This window comes from Giraffa tippelskirchi, chromosome 12 (genome assembly GCF_054371585.1).
Source record: "Giraffa tippelskirchi isolate mGirTip1 chromosome 12, T2T-mGirTip1v1.2.pri, whole genome shotgun sequence".
NCBI lineage: Eukaryota > Metazoa > Chordata > Mammalia > Artiodactyla > Giraffidae > Giraffa > Giraffa tippelskirchi.
This window is the reverse complement of record NC_137286.1, coordinates 93,201,405-93,224,761: the sequence shown is the minus strand read 5'-3', so window position 1 is coordinate 93,224,761 and position 23,357 is coordinate 93,201,405. Positions and strand designations below refer to the sequence as shown.

The window sequence follows — 23,357 nt, the reverse complement described above, 5'->3', positions numbered from 1 at the left end:
AACCATGTACCTAAGTGATCACCAGGGTGATTTCCTACACTGAAACAACGAAATGAGAATAAGGATGCCTTGCATAAACACGCTCTCATTTTGGAGGTCACGGCCCAGCCCAGCTGCAGGCTTCAAACCCACAAGGTTCAACAGCCGACACAAGGTTTGATGTCTGTGTGACAGTGACTACTGCCAAGGCTGCCACTGAGGGCAATACACCTCTTGGAAGAGCCTTCCACCTACCTGACCACACCAACCGGTCTAAGTTTAACCAGCACCATCATTGTTTCTGTGGGTCACAGAGAAACAACAGCCAAGGCACAGTCCTGGTGGTATGGCAGGTTCACAGGTCAAGAAACAATTGGTCGCTCTCTGGTCACAGCAGGTGCCGAGATACTGTCCGAGGAAGGAAGTCTCTCCCTCCATGTTAACCATCCAGTTCCAACCACACATCTGTCCCTTCCTGCTGTGTTGCTTCCTCTTATCAACGGACATGACAACGTGGGAACCGGCCTTACTAAATGACACTTAGATGTGTGATTTGGGGTACCTGCACAGAGGGTTTTGAAAGCAGCCTGCTGGTTTGTTCTGGCAGCGCAGTCAAGGCGTTGTTCTGCATTTGGACTAGATGGTTGTGTTGTGCTAGGTGCTCAGTTGACTCTGCGATCCCACGGACTGTAGCTGGCCAGGCTCCTCTGTCCACGGAATTCTCCAGGCAAGAATACTGGAGTGGGTTGCCATTCCCTTCTCCACTGGACAAGATGAGTGGTTTTCAAAATGATGTGTGCACAAGCCCCAGGTCTGGGAGCAGATGGGGTTATCTGTTCTGCACTCTGGGCTTCTGACTATCATTATTTTAAAGCAAGGGTTCAAAAGCTGGGAGGGAAGGAGGAAGAAAGAAGAAAAAAAAAAACCCTGAAAGCTGGACTGATCTTCCAGTGTCCACACGGATAAACACTAGAATGATCTCTCTCCTTTCTGCTTCTCCAACTCATATGGACAGTCCCTTGCCTGGGTAAGAGTAGAAACATGGAAAGCTGGGACTTAATTCTGGTTTTAAGATGCATTTTAACCATTATTAACCTAATCCTGGATGGTTCAGCGGTAAAGAATCCTCCTGCAGTGCAAGAGATGCAGGAGACAAACACAGCTTCAATCTCTGGTTGGCAAGATCCCCTGGAGGAGGGCATGGCAAATCCCACAGACCGAGGAACCTGGTGAGCTACAATCCCTAGGGTCACAAAGAGCCGGACACGACTAAACTGACACGTGCACACATACAATCTAATCCTAGTTCATTCCTCAAGCATTTCCTGAAGAAAAGCAAACACAGAAACCTCCAATCTGTAGCCACCGAATGGAAGAACTACCCCCCGCCCGCCTTCATGTGGCCTTGGGAAGCCAGTGTTCCCACCATGCCACCCATCCCTGCTTGGTGACCTCCTGGCCAGGGCCCTCCCCACCTGACCTTCAGGTACTGTTACCTTCAGCTCCGCCTACTTCAGCTCAAGCTCTCCTACACCTAGGCATTTCTGTGCTGATGCCTAGTCACACATAGACAGATGAAGTGCTCCAGGGTGGTTTGTTACCACGGACCCAACTTGCTCTCCAAACCTTGGGCACTATAGTTTGGTCCCAGAGAGAGTTTTTCCACACTGCCCGCCCCCCCCCAAGAAATACCAGATTTGAATAAACCATGTCACTGTGGCTGCCAAGGTTTTAACTCATGTGATAGCTAAACACGAAGGGGCGGGGTGGCGGGGAGCAGGGGGAAGAACCTAATAAAGAGCTTACTCTGCACAACTAAAAAAAGAACGACACCAAACCATTTAAACATGATTTATGTACATTTATGGCTTTATACAATAATAGCAAAGATTGTTCTTGTGTCTGTAAGTACATCAGCATCATCAGGCACTTTTCAAAGAGTATTGGAGCGGGAACGTAGGATCTGCACGGGTACTAAACTCGACTGGCCAAGGGTGGGCGGGTCTGTCTGCGTCCGGATGGGATGAACGTGGCCAGGCCTGGCCAGACCACCAGGCTGTCACCCCCCTCAGGGAGGAGGCCAAGAGTAATGCTAGGCTGTTTTGTCTGCATAAACCACACTGCGTCTTTTACTGAACGATTACTCGGTAATCATTCAGTTGGGGAGAGGGGTGGGGTGGGGAGATTGGTAACACATATCCAGCAGCTGAGTAAGTCCAAATCATATGCTTTGGGGGAACTGTTTCCATTTTGAGTGTCTTTCTCCTCCTTCTTGGGACGTTCCATTGATTTACTGCTCACTGGAATTTTAATTTAGACTTTGTCAGTTTTTCAAAGCAGATCTTTCCAAGTAACACATCTATCACCTAAATATACTCCATACGTCTATATTACGGAAACAATACTTTATATTTAAAATATCTGAATAGCTCTATAATACAATATGCTTTTAATAACAGTACAAACCAGAGGAAATAAATCAAACAAGGCTGCATAGGTGATATCATTTGCACATTTCACAAAGCAATCATGTACAATAACTGATATACTCATTACTCCAGAAAGTCAGTATTCGTACAGAAAAAGAATTACCAGAGGTCACATAATGTTTGTTTTCAAAACCGACAAGGTGCCTTTCACTGAACTTCACTGTACCCTGGAGAGCTACCCAGGATTCCTGTTAGAATTTCAACACACACACAAAAAAAATTTGAAGGGAAAAAAAAAGATATTTACACAGACTCAAGAGGAAGCAACATCTTTTTAAAAGTCACTCTATGAAGTAGTTAAGATTTGAACAGTGATTTTTTTTTTATAGCTAGTTGCCTCTTCAGTGAACGATGGGCCTGATGAGGCTCAGTGTGTGCTGGCTTTGGGGGGCGGGGGGTGGTGGTCACAGAGGGGAACACGAGAACTGTGGCCCCGAGTCCAAGCGCGTGTGCAGGGAACACCAGTCAGAGGAACCAGGGTTTCTGAAACCAGACTTACTTTGGAGTGGCCAACAATGAAGATGGTTAGAGGGGTGGCTGTTTAATGAATTTTCAAAGGTGTAGGTAGAAGTCACTGTGGGAAGCATACAATAGCCTGCCTCCTGGAGGAAATCCATCCAGAACACTTGTGTTCTTGTTAAACATGGAGGAAAAACCAAGCCAGCAGAGACGAAATTCTTGGACAAGACAAAGCAAGCGTGATGTGGGCTAGGTTCACACAAGTCAGAGCTTTCTCAAGAAGGCCAGAGGAACACTTTTGTGCATCTGTTCCTTTCATTGTGCTGACTCTGGGCATTCTGCACAACTTGAAAACACTGATGTACTAAATAGGATGCAAAGCCAATTAACTTGGGTCTAATCAGTTACAGGTAACTGGAAAATATTACAACATAATGATCAGAATTATAGTTTGGGTTGCTAAAGGGGAAAGACACTCTCCAATTCTTAACTTACGCAATGGCTTTCTAAATAGATTCAAAGGTATAACTTACTGCTGGCTTGTCGGTTTTCAAATTTAGTGCCCGAATTTTTAAGCAAGTGCTATGCTGTTTGGTAGCCATCTGTACTCATGAACACCAAGCACTTTAAAAATCACTCAAGTCCCATTTAACAATTCCCCTGTTCGACCTCACTTTCCACAGTGCACCAAGTAATCTGCAGGACAGAAGGGGAAGGGGGTTGAAGAGTGAGTATGGACATAATTCTCCAGAAGTACAAAGCCAACTTCCGCCTAGACCAGGAAAAGCACAGTGTTACGAGGGAAAACTTTTGCTGAAGTTCAACTCAAAAAGGGTAAGCTGATCAAAATCCCCAGCTTAAGAAAGGAGCACTGTTTTGGAGGTGGGTCTCCCCTTCTGATCTCCAAATACTACGCAGCCTCCCCCAGGAGTACTTGAAACAAAGCACATACAGGCACTGATCAGAAGATTCAATGCCGGGCAGGGATGCCTAGTTCACAAGACAGCAGAAGCAGATGGGATTTCTATAAAACACATACACAAAAACAAATCAAGTTCTCAATGTGAAACGCAAAATGTCCGTAACTATACATTACTCTCCTGCCAAGGTAGGGCCAGAAATGTTGGGTGTGCAGGTACTAATTACAAGGATTTTAAGATTAGTCAGAAAACATCACCAAGGAGCATCCCCAAGTATACAAACCAGTGAAGCATGTATAAAATTAGTACTAGTCCAGTTAGAAATACAAAAGGAAAATCACGGATGCTGCTTCAAATGTCTGGGATTCCACAAATTTACAAGCAGACTATGTAACAAAGTAGACTCGAGTTTTAAGAAAACATTACAGTTCAGTATCTATTCCAAAAATGACCTCAAGTCCCAACAGTAACATCAAAAACCATTTATATGGAAATTAGAACCATTCAAAGTGTTTGTACAAATTTGCAAATAACAAAACAAACAAACGAAGAAGAAAAAAAAATAGAAAAGACCTGTACAAGGCTGGAGTTTAATCTTTTTTTTCTTTCCCCAAAAGAGTTCTGATAAGTCCATTAATTCAGCAGATGGACAACAGGCTACTGGTTCTCCTGTGAATTATGTGGTGCCGTGAACAGATGCAGAGCTGTTCAGTGGAGCTGTAGAACGGAGAGCTTGGTTCTCTGTGATTCATCAGTTCAGCAGAACACAGGTAGTACAAAACCAAAGTTTAACTTACCAAGGACATGAGACCATCACAGTATTACAAAAAGAGTATAAACTTTCCTTGGACCAAACGAATATTAAAAAAAAAAAATGCACACAGATACAATTCTGTAGTTACGGCTTATGTACAAAAGTTGAAAGCACACCAGGATCCAAAAGTCTTTTCTGCAATTATATGGTGTAGTGAGTTTGGCACTTCATTGTAATGAAATTTCCAATGGCACAGTCCTTATCTACAGCAGCACATAACCTGCAAACATTGGGCAAACATCCTGTACAGGAAAAGTGTCTTCGCTGCCAAGTCTGACGAAAGGAAAAAAGAAATGCGTTTTGTTTTGTTTTTTTTAAATCAAGAAAATGAAAAGGTAGGGTGAAGGACATCTTTGGACTGCTTCTCTCAGTTCCTGCTGTCAGACAATCTGAAGTACTTTTAAGTGTAACCTAGGAAAAAACATATACACACACAAGCATTGAAAACAACCAAATGAAAATCAATTCAACTTAACAGATTAGGGTGACAGACATACTTGGGGGAGGGTTGGGCTTTCTCAAACAGCTCTGAAATCATTCAATGGGACAAAATTCCACTTTAAAAACCCCTTCAACATTTGATTTGTATCAAATATATTCATTTATTGAAGAGTTACTAAGAAGGTGCAGCCGCCTATCAAAAGAAACTCCCTAAAGCTGTTAGAGGAAGCTTCCTTATGTTTCAGCTCAGAGGAGAATTTATATGCTGCAAAAAGGGCAGAGAATGATTGATAAAAGATGCCTCTCCACAAGCGGTGGCCGGCTGACATAAAAATAAAAAAGTCCCGACCCTGGAAGATACAAGGCAAGTTACTGGGCTCCTCTCTTTAAGTCCTGTTTTCAGAAGGTCTTTTGGTACCAGGGTGCTCTTACCTGCTCACTCGCTTGCTCACTCTCAGCCTGACACCCAGCTGTGTGTTGTCGTCTTGACGCTGTGCGGGAAGCTTTGGTTGGGCAACACGTTGTCAAAGTTAAAATCCAACGTGTCTCCGTCCATGAGGTCGTTCCGAATGATGGACTCCATGTCACAGTCCAAGCGCTCAATAAACATGCCGTCCAAGTCACTGGGGAGCTTCTCCTGGTGAACGCCCATCCGGCCATAGCCGTTGCAGCTGCTCACGGAGGAGTAGCCCCCCAGGGCGCTCATCTGCATGGGGTGGGCCAGAGGCACTTGTAAAGCTGTCTTCACCGGGGCCAGGCGGTTCATACCCGAGGTGTGGGGCATGGTGTTTACTGTGTGCGGCAAGGCACGCCCGTTGACTGCGGATGTCGACTGAGCGTGTCCGGGGTGGGTGTGGGAGCTGGGGGTCATCATTTTGTTGTGAGAGGCCTGGCCGCCGTAGGCCGGCATGACCGAGTTGGGGCCCATCAGCACGTTCTGGCCGAGCACTCGGCTGCTGGCTTGAGCCACCCCTGGGTCGACTGGCGTCATGATGTCATTGTGCGGAGGAGAGTCGGACGTCAGCAGCTCCTTCAGGAGTCCCGGCGCACAGTTGTACTGGCTCATGCCTCCGTAACTCGATTTGCTGTCCTGCAGCGTCTGCATGGGCATCTGGGGCAGGGGGCTCATGCTGGACTGGCCGTACGTGTATTTTGGGTAGTTGGGGCTGGGTGAATTCAGACTGGTGTTTGGTGGCGCGAAGGAGTAGCAGGGCGTCTGCTGCATCATGGTGCCCGGTGAAGACTGGGTGGACACAGTTAATGACGTGGGTGACGAGAGAAGGTTGAGATTATCCAAAAGGTTCTCCATGTTCTCGGGGTTACTGATCTCGGACAGACTGGGCAGAGTAGAAGCCATCTTTGTGGCGGGCGGCGGGTACACCATCGAGTGCACGTCCCCATCTCCCAGGTCGTCCTGCTCGGTCATGATGGGAGAGAGCCTCCCGCTAACGGTACTAGCATTCGAGCTGGTTCGAGGGCGAAAGGTACTCCAGTTGTCGAAGTCGTCGTTGCTGTGAGAGCCAGGGCTCGCGGGCCACTTGGAAAACTGCGATCCCGGGCTGTCCCCAGCACCCTCCTGGCCAGACTGCAGGGACGCTTTTTTCTTGGCAGCTCGGCCTCGGCTCTTAGCAAATTTACTGTTGTTGTCCATGGACGCAGCTCTTCTCCTGGGGGATTTCCCACTCTTGCCTCCCTCTGGATTGAGCATCCACCAGGAGCTTTTTCCAGTTCCTTCATTCTGCACACGGATGAACTTGCTGTGCAGGGACAGATTATGACGAATTGAATTCTGTAAAGCAAAACACCATGTCAGATACAAATACTGCTCTGGCTGAAGACCCACTATCACACACAGACATATCTCACGTGGAAGACAAGTCATCTTTTCGAAGTTTATGGTCCAGATCTGTACCATCACTACAAGACAGCTCCAATGAGTAAAGTCGTATTGTATCTTAAAAACAGTATCTGTATTTTAATTTAACAAGGGGACAAAACTAAACAGGCATTATTATAAACACTTTCTTTTACACAGCTCTATTTTCCAGGGAAATTACAGGACCTGGTTTTTAAACCACTTAGATTTGCGATGCAAATATCACTCCATTAACAGAGTGCTATCAAAACCTCTATCCGTCAAATCACCTCCTACAACTACTGCAAGTTCTCTGTGGATGGTACATGCGCCACTTACACGAAGTAAGAAGTTTTGTATTATGGGGTCCATGTGATCACCAACAAGAGAGAAAGGAAGCATATTATGTTCTCAGTCAAGAATCAAAAGCCTGAAAACTAGTTAAGACCTAGATTCATTTCCATTCTTAAAGTCCATTAGGCAGATATAGATAAATATAAGGAAAATGAAGTGGTGGTGGTTGTTTTAATTTTAGAGAGTTGAACTACCAAGAAAAAAAAAAACTTAAATTCAAGTGTTGTTCGTGACCCTCTCTTTCCAGCTTCTACTTGAGCCAAAAAGCTGCCCTGGGAGGGAAGGAGTGGTGGAAAGGGCAGAGAGCTGGTGGCTTTGATCCACTGAGTACGGCTCCATGACTAAATCGTGACATATACACCCCCAGGATGGTTAGGACAGAAAATCAACTTTGAGTGCATGGGTAGCTCTGCTACTCACTGGCTACAAACCTTGGGAAACTGCCTGGCCCCCACATGCTTTATAGCCCCCTTTGGGCTGGTTCCATGGGTTCAACGAGACAAGGTATGTCAGATGCTCAGCCATGTGTCCAACATGGTAAATGGCTGCTGGGAAGAAGCTATCAGATCCCACCTTGGCGGGAGGGCACAAGGTACCACCCTTTCTGAGCCCATTCCCCTCCTCGTCACTGGGGTGTGGGCAGGAGCTTAGTGGTATTACAAACACAAACCCGCAACTCCGAACACACTGTGACAGGAGCCAAAGCCAGCGCAAGCCCCAGCAGAAGCGGTGGGGCCGGGCTGTAAAGGAAGAGGCCCGAGTGCAGCTCCTGTCCTGGGTGAAGCGTGAGATGACGGTACCTGGAGAGCCTGCTGTGGACAAGGAAGGGGGGCTCCTGGGAAGCAGGGCGCGTCCCGGCTGGCTCGGCCCCAGCGCAGGACAGGCATGCAGCAGCCTCTCTCTCTCTCTGCATTCAGTGTTCTCCGTCATCAGGGCCCGGAGCAGGTTCCGGGCTTCCTGGACTCCTGGAGCAGGACTGAGCGCGTGGCCCCCACACCTCTCTGGCTTCCTCTGCCAACTGGATGCCCAGCTCCACTGAGCGAGCCCCCAGGACCCCTGCAGCCCCTTCTCCCCAACCACGAAGCAGCTCTGGCTGCATCTGTGGTCACTCAGAGATGCAGCCACAGTGCCCACATCCTCATCGCCGTGGGACTCAGATGCTTGAGTGCCAGTCGCTGTGCCAGAACAGAGCCTCTACACAGCAGGACCAGCCGGGGCTCCACGCAAACCATGAGCTCACCATCTCTCTGATTTAAAGGAGGTAGAAAACAAACAAAGAAAAAGAAAAACAAAATCTCCCTTTCTAAAAAGAGACGTAGAAGTCAGAATGAGGCTGGACAGTCAAGGCTGAGAAATCTACATTTCAAAATGCCCTCTGACCCTCTGTCCTACATTCCACGCGAGGATTGCAACACAGCAGCCCTGGGACAGCCCTTCAGCCAGGCCCAGGCGAGCGGGGTTGGTCATGGCCCTCGCAGGGGGCTTCCAGGCTGAGTGCTGGGCAGGCGTGTATGTGGGTGGCGGGGCGGGGCTTCTTCCATTGCCAAGACTCTGTCCTCTTTCTCCCCACCTACAGACCTCTCGCCGAATCCAGACTGGAGGCCCTAAAAGAGGCCAGGAGCTGCATCTCCCTGATATTCTATTCCGACCCCGACAGATTCTCCAAACCCCACAGGGAAGTTTCAGGAAGGTTTCAATGACACACACACACACACACACACACAGACACGGCCCTCCAACCTCTACATTTCTCCTCAAAGAAGCAGGCCTGCTCCTGGGTCCGCTGGAACAGAGCCTGTACAGGCTGGAAGTCTGGGCATTTGCACAATATTCCATCATGACTATCTTGTTCTTTAAACACAATAGAAACACAGATAAGCTATGATGGAATCTCTGGAGGAAAGGAAGCTTGACTCCTGTCCCTGTCACATTTGGTTAATGATGAAGGGGGAAGATCTTCCTAGATAGTGGTTTCCTGGCTGTCTGTACAGCCTGGGGGGTGGGGGGGCACACAGCTCTATGATACATATAATTAGGTCAGATCATTTGTAACTGCAACTGGGGGACACTTCGAACAAGACTGCAGAAGCTGTAATGATGGAATCTTTAAAAAGCTCAGGAAGAAAAAAAAAGTCAGGAGGTATTCACTAACCTGGGCAGGACACACACTGGCTTACTACTTAGACTTACCAAAAATGGAGGGAGGGGGGCCGCGGGGGTGCACACGGGTGTAAGCAATCCCTTACTTATCAAAACATTATGCTACATGTTTTCCTAAGAGGACATTTCAGGTCGCTCTTTTGAGTACAGGGCTGTCTCCTAACTTTACCAACAATTAAAAAAATTTTTCCCCAAACAGGAAAAGGTTTGCTGTGCAGGGCTGGTTACATAAATTCCTGTTTTTCACATAGCCAGCAGGACATTAAAGAAGCTATGATAATCCAATAGGAGGAATTGGAGTGGGAGATGTTGAATAGGTAAAGCTTGAAAAAATACATGTCACTAGTCATGATGTTGGGCTTCCTGGTGGCTCAGACAGTAAAGAATCTGCCTGCAATGCAGGAGACTGGGGTTTGATCCCTGGGTCAGGAAGACAGAGGGTGACAGAGGAAGAGATGGTTGGATGGCATCACCGACTCAATGGACATGAGTGTGAGCACGCTCCGGAAGATAGTGAAGGACAGGGAAGGGTGGCGTGCTGCGGTCCATGAGGTCGCAAAGAATCGGACATGACTGAGCGACTGAACGACATCAATTCATGATGTGACACCTGCAAATCTCAGCTGGATGCGGTGGACACAGCCGAGGTGGGGCAAGTGTGGTTCCCTGTGACCTGGGCAGAGAGCCACACACCGCCAGTAGGGCTCTGGGCTGTTCAGTTCTTCAACTGGGAACAAGCATCATGTGAGGAGAGAGGCAGGGTGTGAGGACAGAAGGACTCGCGCACTGCAAACCGCTCACCCAAATCTCGAGTGTTCCCCCAAGACCACCAGAGAAAAGGAGCCCTCAGCAACTCCCCACCACTAGCTGTCGTCATCTGTGCTGCACGCGCCCCTCGGCTGCCTCCCCACCCCCTACCATCTGTGTGCCTGGGCACCCTGCGCGGGGCGGCAAGTCCATGGGGGCAGTGGCACCCTGCAGCCGCTGTACCCCAGCCAGGGGGCCCCGGCTTGCTCAACCTGCTCTAGTGGCTGTTTCTAGCTCACGGGTTCATTCCGTGCAGTCTGCAGACCAGATTCCACACCTCTTGAAGGGTGAGGGTTTGTTTTTTCTTTATCTCATCTCAAAGCTCCTAGAAGACGATTTACAGACAAGATACATTCAATGAACAGCTGTTGACCAACATCCCAAAAACATCACAGGAAAGGTGTCATGCCATCCACCTCTTTGCTCTGTCCATTCGTGCACCGCTTCATGCCAAGTAACTTTTATTAACACTGGGGCTGATTTATGCTGGGCACAGTGAGGGACGTCAGAAGGAACTACTCACAGAGTCTGCCTTCTGGGTGTTTTATGATCTACCTGGGGAAGGAACCAGTCCACCTAAATGGCCACTCAGGACAGGAAATGTACAAAGGACTGTCCAGGAGCCTTGACGTTTTCCTGCCAAAGGTCACCACTCCCACCCCACCCTGCCACTTCTGTCTCAGCCCGAGTGTCTCTTTTCTGAAAGCATTTCCCGAGAACACCATCCCATTCTGCAGCTAACATGGGGCCTGGTCTGCTCACCATAAGCACAACTCAACTCTGCTCTGCCTGGCTTCCCACAACCCTGTGAGCTCCAGGAGCTTGGAGACCTGGGCTGTCTTCTTGGGCACTGTACCCTCACAGCTCCAACACCAAGGACATACTCAAGCATCTGCTGGATGGATGAACAGATCTTACATTTACACTGTTTTCAAGATTAAATGAGATAACAGATGCCCTTACCTCAACCGATACCAGCCGCTGTTTTGATTAGGATAATGGCATGTATAAGGTAACAGGTCTGTGTTTCAGCAACTCATCCATATAACAAACATCGGTCTCATTCTCATTATTCCTTTATAACTAGATTATTATAATAATTAAATTATTCCTTTATAATGAGAATGAGACCACCACCTCTCAGCACCACTCTTCACCCCAATTTCTGCTGGGCATTCTAAGACTACTCTGGTCCTTGTGTTCAACCAAAAATAAAACCAGCAACTTAAAGCTGAATACATCCTGCTCAGGACCCCCGGGCCTTCATATTTTACACCTGGATTTTACTTGAGCACTTATAAACTGCTTTCAATACATCATGTCTCCTTCTATCCTTGGAAGAGTCCTGTAAGGCAGGTTATTATTGGCCCCATGTTGAAAATGGGAGCACTGAGGCTCAGAAAATGAATCTCCTGCAAAATGTCTCTGCATTCAACACCACTGCTGGCTGGAAAAACCATGTTTTGGCTTCACCATCATTAAGAAGAATCATAGGAACATATTTACTTAAGACTGAGGTGACCTGTGTGCATCCTTGACGGAGCGGAAATAACTCTGTTTACAAATACTAGTTTAGAAAGCTCATTTTCTGCCTCAACAGGTAATAAATTTACAAAATATGATTTGTTTTTAATTCTAACTGGCTACTCTTCGTGGCAGGAAACCAGAGCAGCTGAAGTGTGAATTTCAGACCTGAGTGTTGCCTCAGGGAAAGCATGTGCAAAGAGGCTGTGGGAACCCACAAGGAGAATGGAGAGGCCCTCAGAGGCCCCACAGCCCAGAAATGCCCATCGCCCTGCGAGAGGGTGGCTGTGAGCAACAGCCGGCCAGCCAGACAAAGAGAAGTTCAAACCCAGACTCTGGGACACATGACTAAATGAACTTGTTGTTCCAGAAATTCTACAAATTCTTTCAAAAATGCGAGACAAACTAGATTTTTCCCAGAGTGTTTTATCTAATTCCTGTGAACTCAGTCCGTGTGTGTGATGGCTTCACAGGCTCCCGGCATGGACGTGGCCCCTCCTCCTGCTTCCTCGCTTTTTACACATCCCTTCCTGCACTTCCAAGAGTGAAAACAAACTAAAGAGAAAGTAGGAATAATCTCTGTTCAGCAGAGTTCCCGTCAGAGGTGCTAATAAAACAACTCTGTAAAGTAATGCATGTTGCTTGCAAATAGAAGGAAAACGTGACCTTTTTGCCCATCCTTTTTTACAGGTGATGGTGACAGACGTATGTTACCAATCGAAGCATGTACATTCAATTTTAAAAAGTGCTGTAATGGTAGATCTGCTGTGGAGAGCTCGATCTACTCCACGCGTTCACGTTAGGCTCCAGCACCCAACTCTCCTTCTGGAAAGCTGGTTTCACCTCCCCGAAACCTGTCCTTCTTGCTGGCAATCAGTGGCCCCCAGTCTGCACAAGGACTCGAGCTTCCCCGGGAACCTTTGTGGACAGAGGACTCACAGCCTCATTAAACTTGTGAGCCGGAAAGTCCTGGGAAGGTCACCTGTCCTCACACCCTTATTTTGTATTAGGGAAAATAGAGTTTGGAAAGATTAAAATGCAGATGGAAAGCTCATTTACAAAAGGCAGGAACCACGTGGTGCAGAAGCCCTAGAAGAACTGTAAAACCAGAGTCAAGGACATGCAATGACCCTCCCCCAGACCAAACCAATCTCAGCTACACATTCTCCAATGGCTATAGGTGCACATGTAGCTCCAAAGGCAGCTTTATCTCTGACTAAAATCATTTCAAAGGAAGGAAAATATGACTACATTACATCAGCTTCTACTAAAAAAAAAAAAAAAGCATATGGGAGACTATGCTCTCATGTGAAACAGAACCAAAAAGGCAAATGTAACATCTCAGGAGAAGTTTCAGGTTTTCGGGGAGCAGTGGGGAGGCAGACTCCAAGGTCAGACCGTGGGCTCCTGGTCTCCCCACGTCCTGACACCCGTGACACAGCACCGCTGTGACACAGGATCGCTGGGGATGGACCGGCATCCTCTCCACAGAGAGTGCTCAAAGAACTACCTGGCACAAAGCAGGGAAGTGAAGGTTGGCTATTTTGTGATAGGAAGTAAAGGGATGTATAAACAGGAATTTTTTGGCCATCATGAATGGTTACAACTTGATTAAAAACCATTCATCACAAGCTTCCTGTTCAACAAGGCAGCCAGCCTTCCTGAGGCTGTTTCCATGTCCTTGCAACTGAGCTGCGACCCTTTGACAGAGAAACTGTTCTCGCCCCTTAAGAGGACTTTAAAGGTAGAGATCTGGATCGTTTAACTAGCGTGCTCGGTCAGCTTTGGGGGCAATCCCTGTCAGAACCTGTGTCGTCCGCAAGGTTATTCAAGAAGAGAGGCGCGCAAGCTGGCCGATGAACAGCTTGTATTCGGGATGGCAAACAGGAGAGGACCACTCACTTCCTCGTCTCTTCCCACACTGGCCAAGGAGGAAGCCTTGCAACAACAGAGAACCAGGCAATGCGCCACAACTGGCCTGATCTTTAACAAACTTGTATTTGCCAAAAGCCTCAGTGTTTCAGGGTAAATTTTCAGCCAACGTCAGACATTAAGGACTTAAGGAAAAATCTTCAGGATGGATGGACCAGAAATTTTACTTGATGCTATTAAAACTATCCCAAGCTTTGGCTTCTCCAAAGGTCGTAATTAAAAAGAAGTACCGTGTTTCCCCATGCTGTGTCCCAAAGGAAAACTGCGTGTCACAGAAAGCTATATTTCATGAAAGGAAGGGCAAAATCCTTGATTTTCAGGATGTGAAAACCCATACCATGTCATGTCCTGTGTTCTACACACAAGCAGAAACCAGAAACTCCAAGAGGCAAAGCCCCAAACAACCCAGGTGAGCTCGGGGCCTCAGATCTGCATCTCCCTTCCGTTCCAGATGCCGAGGTAGGTACCTGAGCCCCCCCACCCCCACCCCCGTCCAGGTACAGTCTCCACAAGAGCAGCTGATGTGGAGCCCTGCTTAAGTAAAGCCTGGAAAACAGAAACTACCTCCCACAGTCACACGCTTGGGCCCGAGGTTGCCATGGGAGCCAACAAGGCCAACTCTCAGGTGAATGTCATCATCCCTGGCTAATAAGGTCCCAGTATAGAGACTAAATTTCATTTAGCTAAAATTCTTTTAAATACTTCAAAAAGGGGAGGGGGCGGAGAGGATGTGTCAGCTACTAAGGATTTCAAAGTGGAGCTGGTTTCTCCTGGGATTAATTTAGTTCCAGTGCGGCAAGCAGGCAGCCCTGGCTCTTTAACCCACTCACTGCTTCCCCAGGGAGGCGCAGAGGTCGGAGGGCACTGCCAAGTCCATGGTGGGGAACCACCACTCCCCAACTTGCCTGCCGGCTGACCTCAAGGACCCCTTCCTTTCCAAAAGGTCTTTTTAGTTAACTGCCCAGAATAGGGAGTTTTTTTGTTTTTTTGCTGCTCTTGCCTAATGACTGCTTCAAACACATAAGGCCCTACCAGAACAGAATATTAAGAGGAAACTCATTTGTTGAAGCGATTTTTCCATTTGCCTAATGAAAGTCTTTGTCTATTTTATAGGCCATACCATTTTTCAAATCTGCAATGGCTCTATAAACACGCTGCTTTACAAATGCAATTAACTACCTTACCTATTTGGCTACCAGAATGAGGCAAAACAAAATCAAAACCAAAAAACAAAGAATACAATAGGATTTGCTTATACTCTCTTCTGGTGAGGAACTTAAATCGGGCATACAGTGAAACTTCGCATACAGCATGAGTTTAATCCATCTTAAATTTTTCTAAAGAGAACTAAGTGAATTTCAAAGTATTTGGTCAAAGTTGGTGATGAGCCCATTAAACCTGATCATGTTAAGTAAATGTTTATCCAAGGTGTGCACCTAAACTGCTTATAAGAACCAACAAAAAGCTTTACGAATGTAAAGGCAATATGCTGAAACTTGGGATGGATTAGAACCTGCAGGATAATATCCCACCGATATGATGTACTGTCTGTAACCGCCTTTTACCCTAAATATGTTAATATGTTCGCTGTCTAGAAAATGCTAGGAAAAGATGAATCCACGGAATGCATAATCTTACTTATGAAAAACTGGTACGCACAGTAAACAGAATTACAAAGTACAAAGTCTAAGTTTATATGGATTTTTTTTTTCTATTTTGGAACTCAAATATGATAAATCTAGACTGCAAAATGAACAGCAAGTTGCAATAAAATATGCCACTCTGAATCACACATTATTTGCAATGGAACATATTCTTGGTTATATGGAATCTTGAAACCAGCTTCTGGGCCACCATTCTGGCTAAGGAATAAAGCAACAATGATTTCTTAAGTACACATTGTTGTGGGGCTACCCCCCAAAAAATTCTTCAGAGCTCGTCCCAAGTCAAATAGTTACAAATATTCACTGACTGACCCAATATGAGCAAAAACACTGGGCCCATTTACTTTAAGATAAGGCAAAATTCCACCCACCACGGGAGAGTGGGCTAGCCAGAGCGGTCCCCACACCCTGCAGACAGCAGGGATCCACCTCAGTGAACAGACCACAGCCCTACTCCCCACACCTTCCTTCCTTCCAAACAACAAAGGCTTCGTTAGCACTAGCAGGACCCATGCCAGTTCAGAGACCCCCAGCTGCTGCTGCTGCTAAGTCACTTCAGTTGTGTCCGACTCTGTGCAACCCCATAGATGGCAGCCCCCCAGGCTCCTCTGTCCCTGGGATTCTCCAGGCAAGAATACTGGAGTGGACTGCCATTTCCTTCTCCAATGCAAACATGCATGCTAAGTCACTTCAGTCGTATCCGCCTCTGTGCGACCCTATGGACAGCAGCCCACCAGGCTCCCCTGTCCACAGGATTCTCCAGGCAAGAATACTGGAGTGGGTTGCCATTTCCTTCTCCAAGAGACCCCAAGAGAACCCCCAAAACACATCAGAAATGCAGCTTTCAGTAAAGTTACCTAAGTGCCTACACATACGGGTCCCTCGGGGCCTTTCATAACGTGTCCACCCCCAAAGCCGAAACTCCTCACCAGCACAGTCTGTCCCTGCACGAGGCCTGCGTTCAACTTGAGCAGCATCTGTCCACGGTGCTCTCACCGCAACATGATGCCACTCTTGTCTGTCACCTACGCTGTGAGCAGCATTTTCACCTCGGAAAACTGCATCAACTGAACAGCGAAGGAGCCCGAGAAGCAGTCCCCTCACTTCCGCACAGTCACTGACACTCCACCAGAAGTAACACATTTATTAAGGGATGCCCACAAGGACCCTCAGCCTAAGTCAGGCCTCAGGTCAAGATTAAGGACAGCTCTGGGAGAACATGCTTCACCAAGACCTTCCTGGGCCCAGGGGGCTGGAAGGCTCCAAATTGAGTCTGCCCCGGAACCCGATTTAGATGACCTGGGGACATCCTACTAGGACTTCTGTGGATTCCATTATTTTTGAGCTTAGCCTCAGGGTTAGGCTGGTCCATATTCCAGAGAGAAGAGAGAAAGAAAGTCAAGTAGGACAAAGGGAAGTGAAAAGTGCAAGTCGCTTGGTCGTGTCCAACTCTTTGCGACCCCAAGGGCTGTCTATGGGGTCCCAAAGAGTTGGACACGACTGAGCAGCTGAACTGGACTATACATTCCATGGAATTCTTCAGGCCAGAATACTGGAGTGAGTAGCCTTTCCCTTCTCCAGGAGATCTTCTCAACCCAGGGATCGAACCCAGGTCTCCTGCACTGCAGGCGGATTCTTTACCAGCTCAGCCACAAGGGAAGCCCAAGTAAGACAAAAAGGATCCCCAACTGAGTGATTGCAAATCTTGCCCATCTGGAAAGCTTTGCTTGTATTAAACCTTTTACTCTCACACTGCAGTTTGAACTCATAACCTCTTTAGAAACATGAATGACATAGTCAAGAGTTAAAAGCATGAGACTATGTTTACAGTTAAGCTCTATCTTAAATACTAGAGGGAAATGGACAAAGGAAGAATGAATAAATGATTATATGAACTGTTTCTTAAGGTGAGCCAAACCAACAGAGAATGAGAACTTCTTGCCCAAGCCCAAAGTCTGTGGTGATACACCTTAAACTTCTCTTTGGAACTTCAGGGCTCACTATTCTCAGTTTTATCACTTTGAATTTTGCCCAAAACGGAACTGTGAATAGCAACCATTGTGGCTGGAATCCTGCACAGGGCACAAATGTTTTGTATCTCTTCTGAGCTATTGCATTCAAGTATACTCTGAATCACTGCTACAATTCACCACAGTGTATTAGTACATTTGGGGTGCCTTTTCTCCACTTTGTTAAAACTATGCATTTGCCAAAATGATTCAATATTAGGGTCTTCGCAGAAGAGTAAAGGTTTATAGTCATGTCCAAGTTAGGCCATTTCTTCTGCATATGAATCTGAGCCAGGTAGATGATGCCCTATACTTTACCATCATATAACCCAAAGGAGCATGGTGAAAATGTAGTGACAGCACATTGGGAAAACACAGTATTTATTATTAAAAATGTGAAAGATGCTAAAAATTTCAATTCCTAGAAATCTTTGATCATCTAAAACAAAAGCAAGATTTTCTGGACGTTGTTGGGCCCATTATTAGACACTTAAACTATGAGCAGTGAGATAAGTCTAATTTCAACTCCTCTCACTTTGTTCTAAACAACAAGTAGTGTCTTTGATATTACTTTATTTCCTTTTTTTAAAATTAATTGGAAAAGTAATTGAGACAAATTCTGACAACCTAGTTAAGACTGCTAGCGAGATTAGAATTGTAAGTGGGTGAACTAAGTCTGAAACACTCATTCTTCACTGCAGCTCTAACCCCAAAGGTAAGAAGTTTAATATTTTAACGATTTTTAGAATCCATGATACATTTCTATCTAACAGTTAATGAAGATAGGCCCCAATACATTGGACAACTATTTTAGTCCTTGAAGTAGCCATAAATTAAGCAGGAGTAGCATGCAATTTTAGAACAAAATATTTTCTTTAAAAGAGTCTTCAAGGTTGGGTTATTTGTATTTTTATTTAATTACATAGACACCTAACTGTTTCAAAAGGACCCCAAGGTCAGTCAGGTCTGGAGCAGGACATATCCAGTCAGCTCTGCCCCAGTGGGTACCGGAGCAGTTTTGCTGTTGGGGGGGATGGAGGGGGCCAGGGTACCATGGATCTCACAGGACCTGAATCAGTCATTTTTATTGGAAATAAAAACGGAAGATAAACTCTTACCTTCATTTTTATCATTCTAAAGTCCATCCAAAATTAATCAAGAAATCAAGCAAAGCTTAGTTGAAGTGGGTCTACTGCAAACTATTTAAATCCAGACAACCTCAGAAATTAACTTATTTCCATTTCCATATCAGTAACATACATCAGGGTCTTCTACAATGTCATTTTCATTCAACAAGTATTTATTGGGCCCCTACTGTATACCAGATACATGGAAAAAGCAAAGTAACATATGCCTCCCAGGCTGACAACATGAAACGAAAGGGGGCACATGCTCAAAACAAGGAAGGAAAGACCCTGACCTGGGACTGGGGCAGGAAGAAAGGCAAGAGTCAGATCTCTGCATAACAGAGGAGGGGGTGCCCGATGTGAGTGCAGAGACAAATAAAAGGTGACAGGTATACTGGGTAACAGCTTCCCAGGTGGCTCAGTGGTAAAGAATCTCCCCGCCAATGCAGGAGACGTGAGTTCAATCCCTGGTTTGGGAAGATACCCTGGAGAAAGAAATGGCAACCCACTCCGTATTCTTGCCTGGAGAATCCCAAGGACAGAGGAGCCTGGTGGGCTAGAGCCCATGGGGTCGCAAGAGTTGGACATGACTTAGCAACTAAACCAGCACCACCACACTATATAACGAGTTCTAACACCCAAGAGACCTGGATTCAAATCCAAACCTGAACAATCTTGCGCAAGTGACTTACAATCTAACAGGAACTATTTATCTTACTCAATCACAGTACTGAAATGTTCCGTGTGTACGAAGCAACCAACAAAACAGTATACAGAAGAAAAGTTTGTGAAAAGCACTAAAAAACTGTCTGGAAGAGAAAGAAGGGGTAAGTGTGGCCATATTTGAGTTCAGACACCCAAAGAGGGGGAAACAAGATGAGAGGGACTTTTATTAATAAAAACGAGCTAGGAGCTTGTGTTTTATCCCACATGCAATGCTCAGGAGATCAAGTGAAAAATCAGAATAAAGTTATCACATGAAACCTAGAGGAACGAGCCAACCTGTCTTCCAACGAAACGGTAGAAGAGGAGACTGTGTTCCCGCTTGAAAAGCAGATATTAATATTAATATTTTTGATTATCCAAAAACTTAAGAATGTGAGGGTGTCTGTATCTTTATGTGCACATAAATGTTTGCTGATTAGCGAAGTATCTCGGGAAGGTGCTGTCTTTGGTATGGCTCTTCCTCACCCAGAAAAGTGTCCTTGGTTCAACCTCACCAAAACCGAAGGCGGCTGCAGCTTGTGCGGAAAGGCTGAGAAGCATTACCTCGAGGACTCCATGCATCTCTCTCTCTAAAGCTGCTGCTGAGCTTTTTATCTCATGATTCTAACGCTGCTTGGTGGTTCTAAGACTCGTGGCATGATCTCAGAAATATGACTATGATTTTTTTTCATAGAGAAGGGCAGGATACTGGAGCTGGGACCATTTGTTTTGAAAACAAATTCTAAACGTCGTGAAGTCTGCTGTGTTTTCATATTTTTATCCATCGTTCACAACATTTGGCATATGAACGAAGTTCTTACTCTTTGAGAGGTTTATTTTTGTTTCTTGAGGTCATTGTCTAGGCTCAACCATAACATCTTTCAGGGTGTTTTGAAAAGCTAAAGGGAAATTAAAGGAAATAATGCCCTACAATGTAACCATGGACTGTTCAACATAAACAGGGATAAAGTTGCTACAGATCACTCAGCTATTCAGTACCCTGGTGGGTGAATGTGAGATCCAGGGCCAAGACCAACCTGTGGCTGGACGGCAGTGGTGTGAGAATAAACATGGCGTTTTCCCCCCAAACACACTCCCTCCACCACACATCACACATCACCTCCATTACCATGGTGTATACACCCCCCCCCACACACACACGATAAAGGTCTAAATCTTGGCAACTTAATGTTCAATGGCTAACTATCCAGTCAGAATTTGATTATACAGGTACATGATTCTGGATAAAAACCCTACCCCTCAGCAGATTCCAGCGACCTTTCTTCTTCCACAGCCCAGGGGCCCTGGCTTCCGTCTGCTTCCTTTCCTTTCTGCCGCTGAGGAACACTTGCTGAGAGAAACACCACACCTTTCGTTATTAAGGTCCCATCTATTTCGTGGTGCTTTCTCCCAACCGTGGCTCCTGGTGGGATCATTTTATTCTCCCCACCAAAACAAACAGAACCGAACTAAGCACTTCCACCAATTCAGAGTTTCTATTTTTGGATTTTAAAATACTTTATGTGAACTTTCCATCTATATGCAACTCCTGGGACAGCTTAGCTTAGGTGAGGATGAAAGCAGGAAGAAGCTAAGACAGAAAGAAAGAGACCCAGAGAAAGGAAGGAAGGAGGGAAGGGGGAGGGGGGAGGAAAAGGGGGGAGGGGGAGAGACCCGGAGAGAGAAAGGAAAGAAAGAACATCAAGTATACTGTCCAAGGATCGCGTCTCAGAAGTTGGACTTGGCTTCCTTAGTTTGAGATTTCGGTGCAAACTATTAAATCATTCCTGCCTGGCTGAAACAATTTCTCTCAAAACAGAAGAGAGCTGCTAAGAAGCTCTGCTTCTCCCAAAGCAGAGGGCTGACTGATGGGCGAGAGGGATGCAGAATGTGCCACGTGCACCTCCACCATCCTCCCCACCCCCACCCCCCGCCACATTCGAGCCAAGCCGAGTACTAGATATTAAGGACAAGGTGGGGGAGGGATGCTGACACACACGGCCTCCCTCGGGGAACGGGCCTGGTCAAACAACTGCCAAAAGGCAGCGGCACACTGCTCTGGGTCCAGGTTTTTGCAGTCTGTCCCTGCCAAACAGAACAGCTGTCACCCAGGCTACAGTTCATGAATCTTTACCTAACAACCCTGACACCCGGGCCTCGAGAGCTGATCCTGGTGACTGAGACCCTCCTGCGTTCTGGTTCAAGTCCTGCTCCACACAGCTCCAACTGAACAGCTGACAATGACAAGGTGACAGACAGGACTCCCCATGGCCAGTCTCTACCCACCCCCCCGCACTCCCAGGAGAGATGCTCTATTCCAGAAGCATCTCCAGCCACTGCCCAGGTAGACTCGCCCTCCAGCTCTCCAAAGGTGAGGTGTCCCTCTCCCCACGGAGGTCCCCTGGAGCACTTTCGGAGTAAACCCTGGACAGAGCAGCGCGTTCTGGCCAGGCAGAGCGTCTCCAATGTCCGAGTCAAAGAGCAAGGGTCCCTCAACTTACACTGGACTCCCAACTGCAGGGTTTTTAGAGCCTTTAATATGCTAACTTCATGTTCATACACAAAAGCAACACAAAGCAAAACACAACACCTTTCATTAATGCAGACCTTTTGTTTGTTTTGTGGGTGTGATCACGTGCACCCCCCACATCTCTGACACTTCCTGACAGACCATGCTGTGAAACCAATGTTTAGCGGCAGGCACACACTTTGGGAAACGCTGGTCGACTGGCAAGACGGCGGTCAAAGGAGTGAAGGTCCGGCTCTATCTCTGTATGGACGACTCTGGACAAATTTCATCTCCTGCGTCTCTCTGCTCTGTCCTAACTCCAGAGAGGAGCTGCGATGCGTACAGCGTCTTCAGGAAGCACACAGAATACGGTGCACTTGTGAGGTCTAGGGTCACGCCCAGGGTGGAAGGGCAGGCCACCCAAACGCTGCTGAGCTGCCTCCCAAAGAGCACACCTGTCCCAGGTGCCCTGGGGAGGCCTGGCTGCTGGGTGGACCGTGAACCGTCCCTCTCTGAAGGAGGCAGGCCACGCAGACTTCCCCGAGCAGGCCAGGTGACTCAAGACTGCGGGTCCCGCACAGACCCCTCGCCCACGACCTCACAATAAAAGCCAACATCAGTATCTTCAATAATACACAAGGCAGACTTACCGGGGGGCCAGAATGAGCCCACTCTAATTTCAATTCCAAATCCCTCCCACTCCACCTGAATGCTTCTGTGGGAGGAAAGAAGGCAAACACAAGGTACAGGAGGAAGAAGAAGGGGAGGAGACGACAGGAGGAGAGTGTGATAGGGCGTTTGCTCAGAAGACAGGGGAATGGAAAAAATGATTTGATTCCTAAGAAGTCTCCTAGGTCAGGAAAATAAATATACCCTAGCCCTGGCCATGACACCATACTGTATAAGAACCATGATGTGAGCAGGGAGCCAGTTTCCAGGGTCATGGAAACACAGAGTCCGGAGGAGAGGAATCTGCACACTGGCTCTCCGCGTTAGCACAAGCTGTTAGCAGAACTACTGTAGAACTAGACTGGGCAAAAGCAGCAGCTATGATTGGAGGGTTTATTTACATAAAACATTTGACAATGAATGTCCACTATCACATCCCTGAAACCTCCAGTGCGTGCTATTTGCAGCTAGTTATCAATGGTGACCTTCACTGCCAGTTACATGGAAACTGTATGGTCAACTATTTCTTTCACAAGACAATCTCAATGAATATAACGATGTCTCTCAGTGGTGAAGGCAATAGGTATCTTTACTTTCTAGTTGTATGTTGTCTTTTTGCTGTTGTTAAAAGAAAAAGTACATATAACTTTCAAAATCAGAATAAAGCTACTTCCTCCGGGGGGTAGACAAAAAAACTCTGCCTGTTCCTCTTTCATTTGTTCATTCAAAAAAACTGTTTTCTATCAAGTGTGAAGACCTGTATCATACCACACACACATACACACAAATATTTTCATAATCAAATAAAATAAAGTTCACAAACTATATCCTAAGATTTTTTTATTTTTTCAGGAAACAATAGCTCTTTCCTTAAGCAGGAAGTAGAAAAAAACAAGTTCTATACAAAACCAGTCAAATATGGTGGCTGAGCCAAAGAACC

At 46.6% G+C, this 23,357-nt stretch overlaps 1 protein-coding gene across 1 annotated transcript in view; it reads right to left on the bottom strand.

The window, feature by feature from the left end:
• Positions 1–1,815: 1,815 nt before the first annotated feature.
• The window catches only part of FOXO1 (forkhead box O1), a 92,363-nt gene continuing 70,821 nt past the window's right edge, over positions 1,816–23,357 (bottom strand). Inside the window, exons 2-3 of the mRNA XM_081547742.1 lie at positions 5,535–6,891; positions 1,816–5,072 (exon numbers count right to left, since the gene is read on the bottom strand). Coding sequence (XP_081403868.1) covers positions 5,557–6,891 — 1,335 coding nt within the window. The 3' untranslated portion in view covers positions 1,816–5,072; positions 5,535–5,556. The remainder of the gene's footprint in view (positions 5,073–5,534; positions 6,892–23,357) is intronic.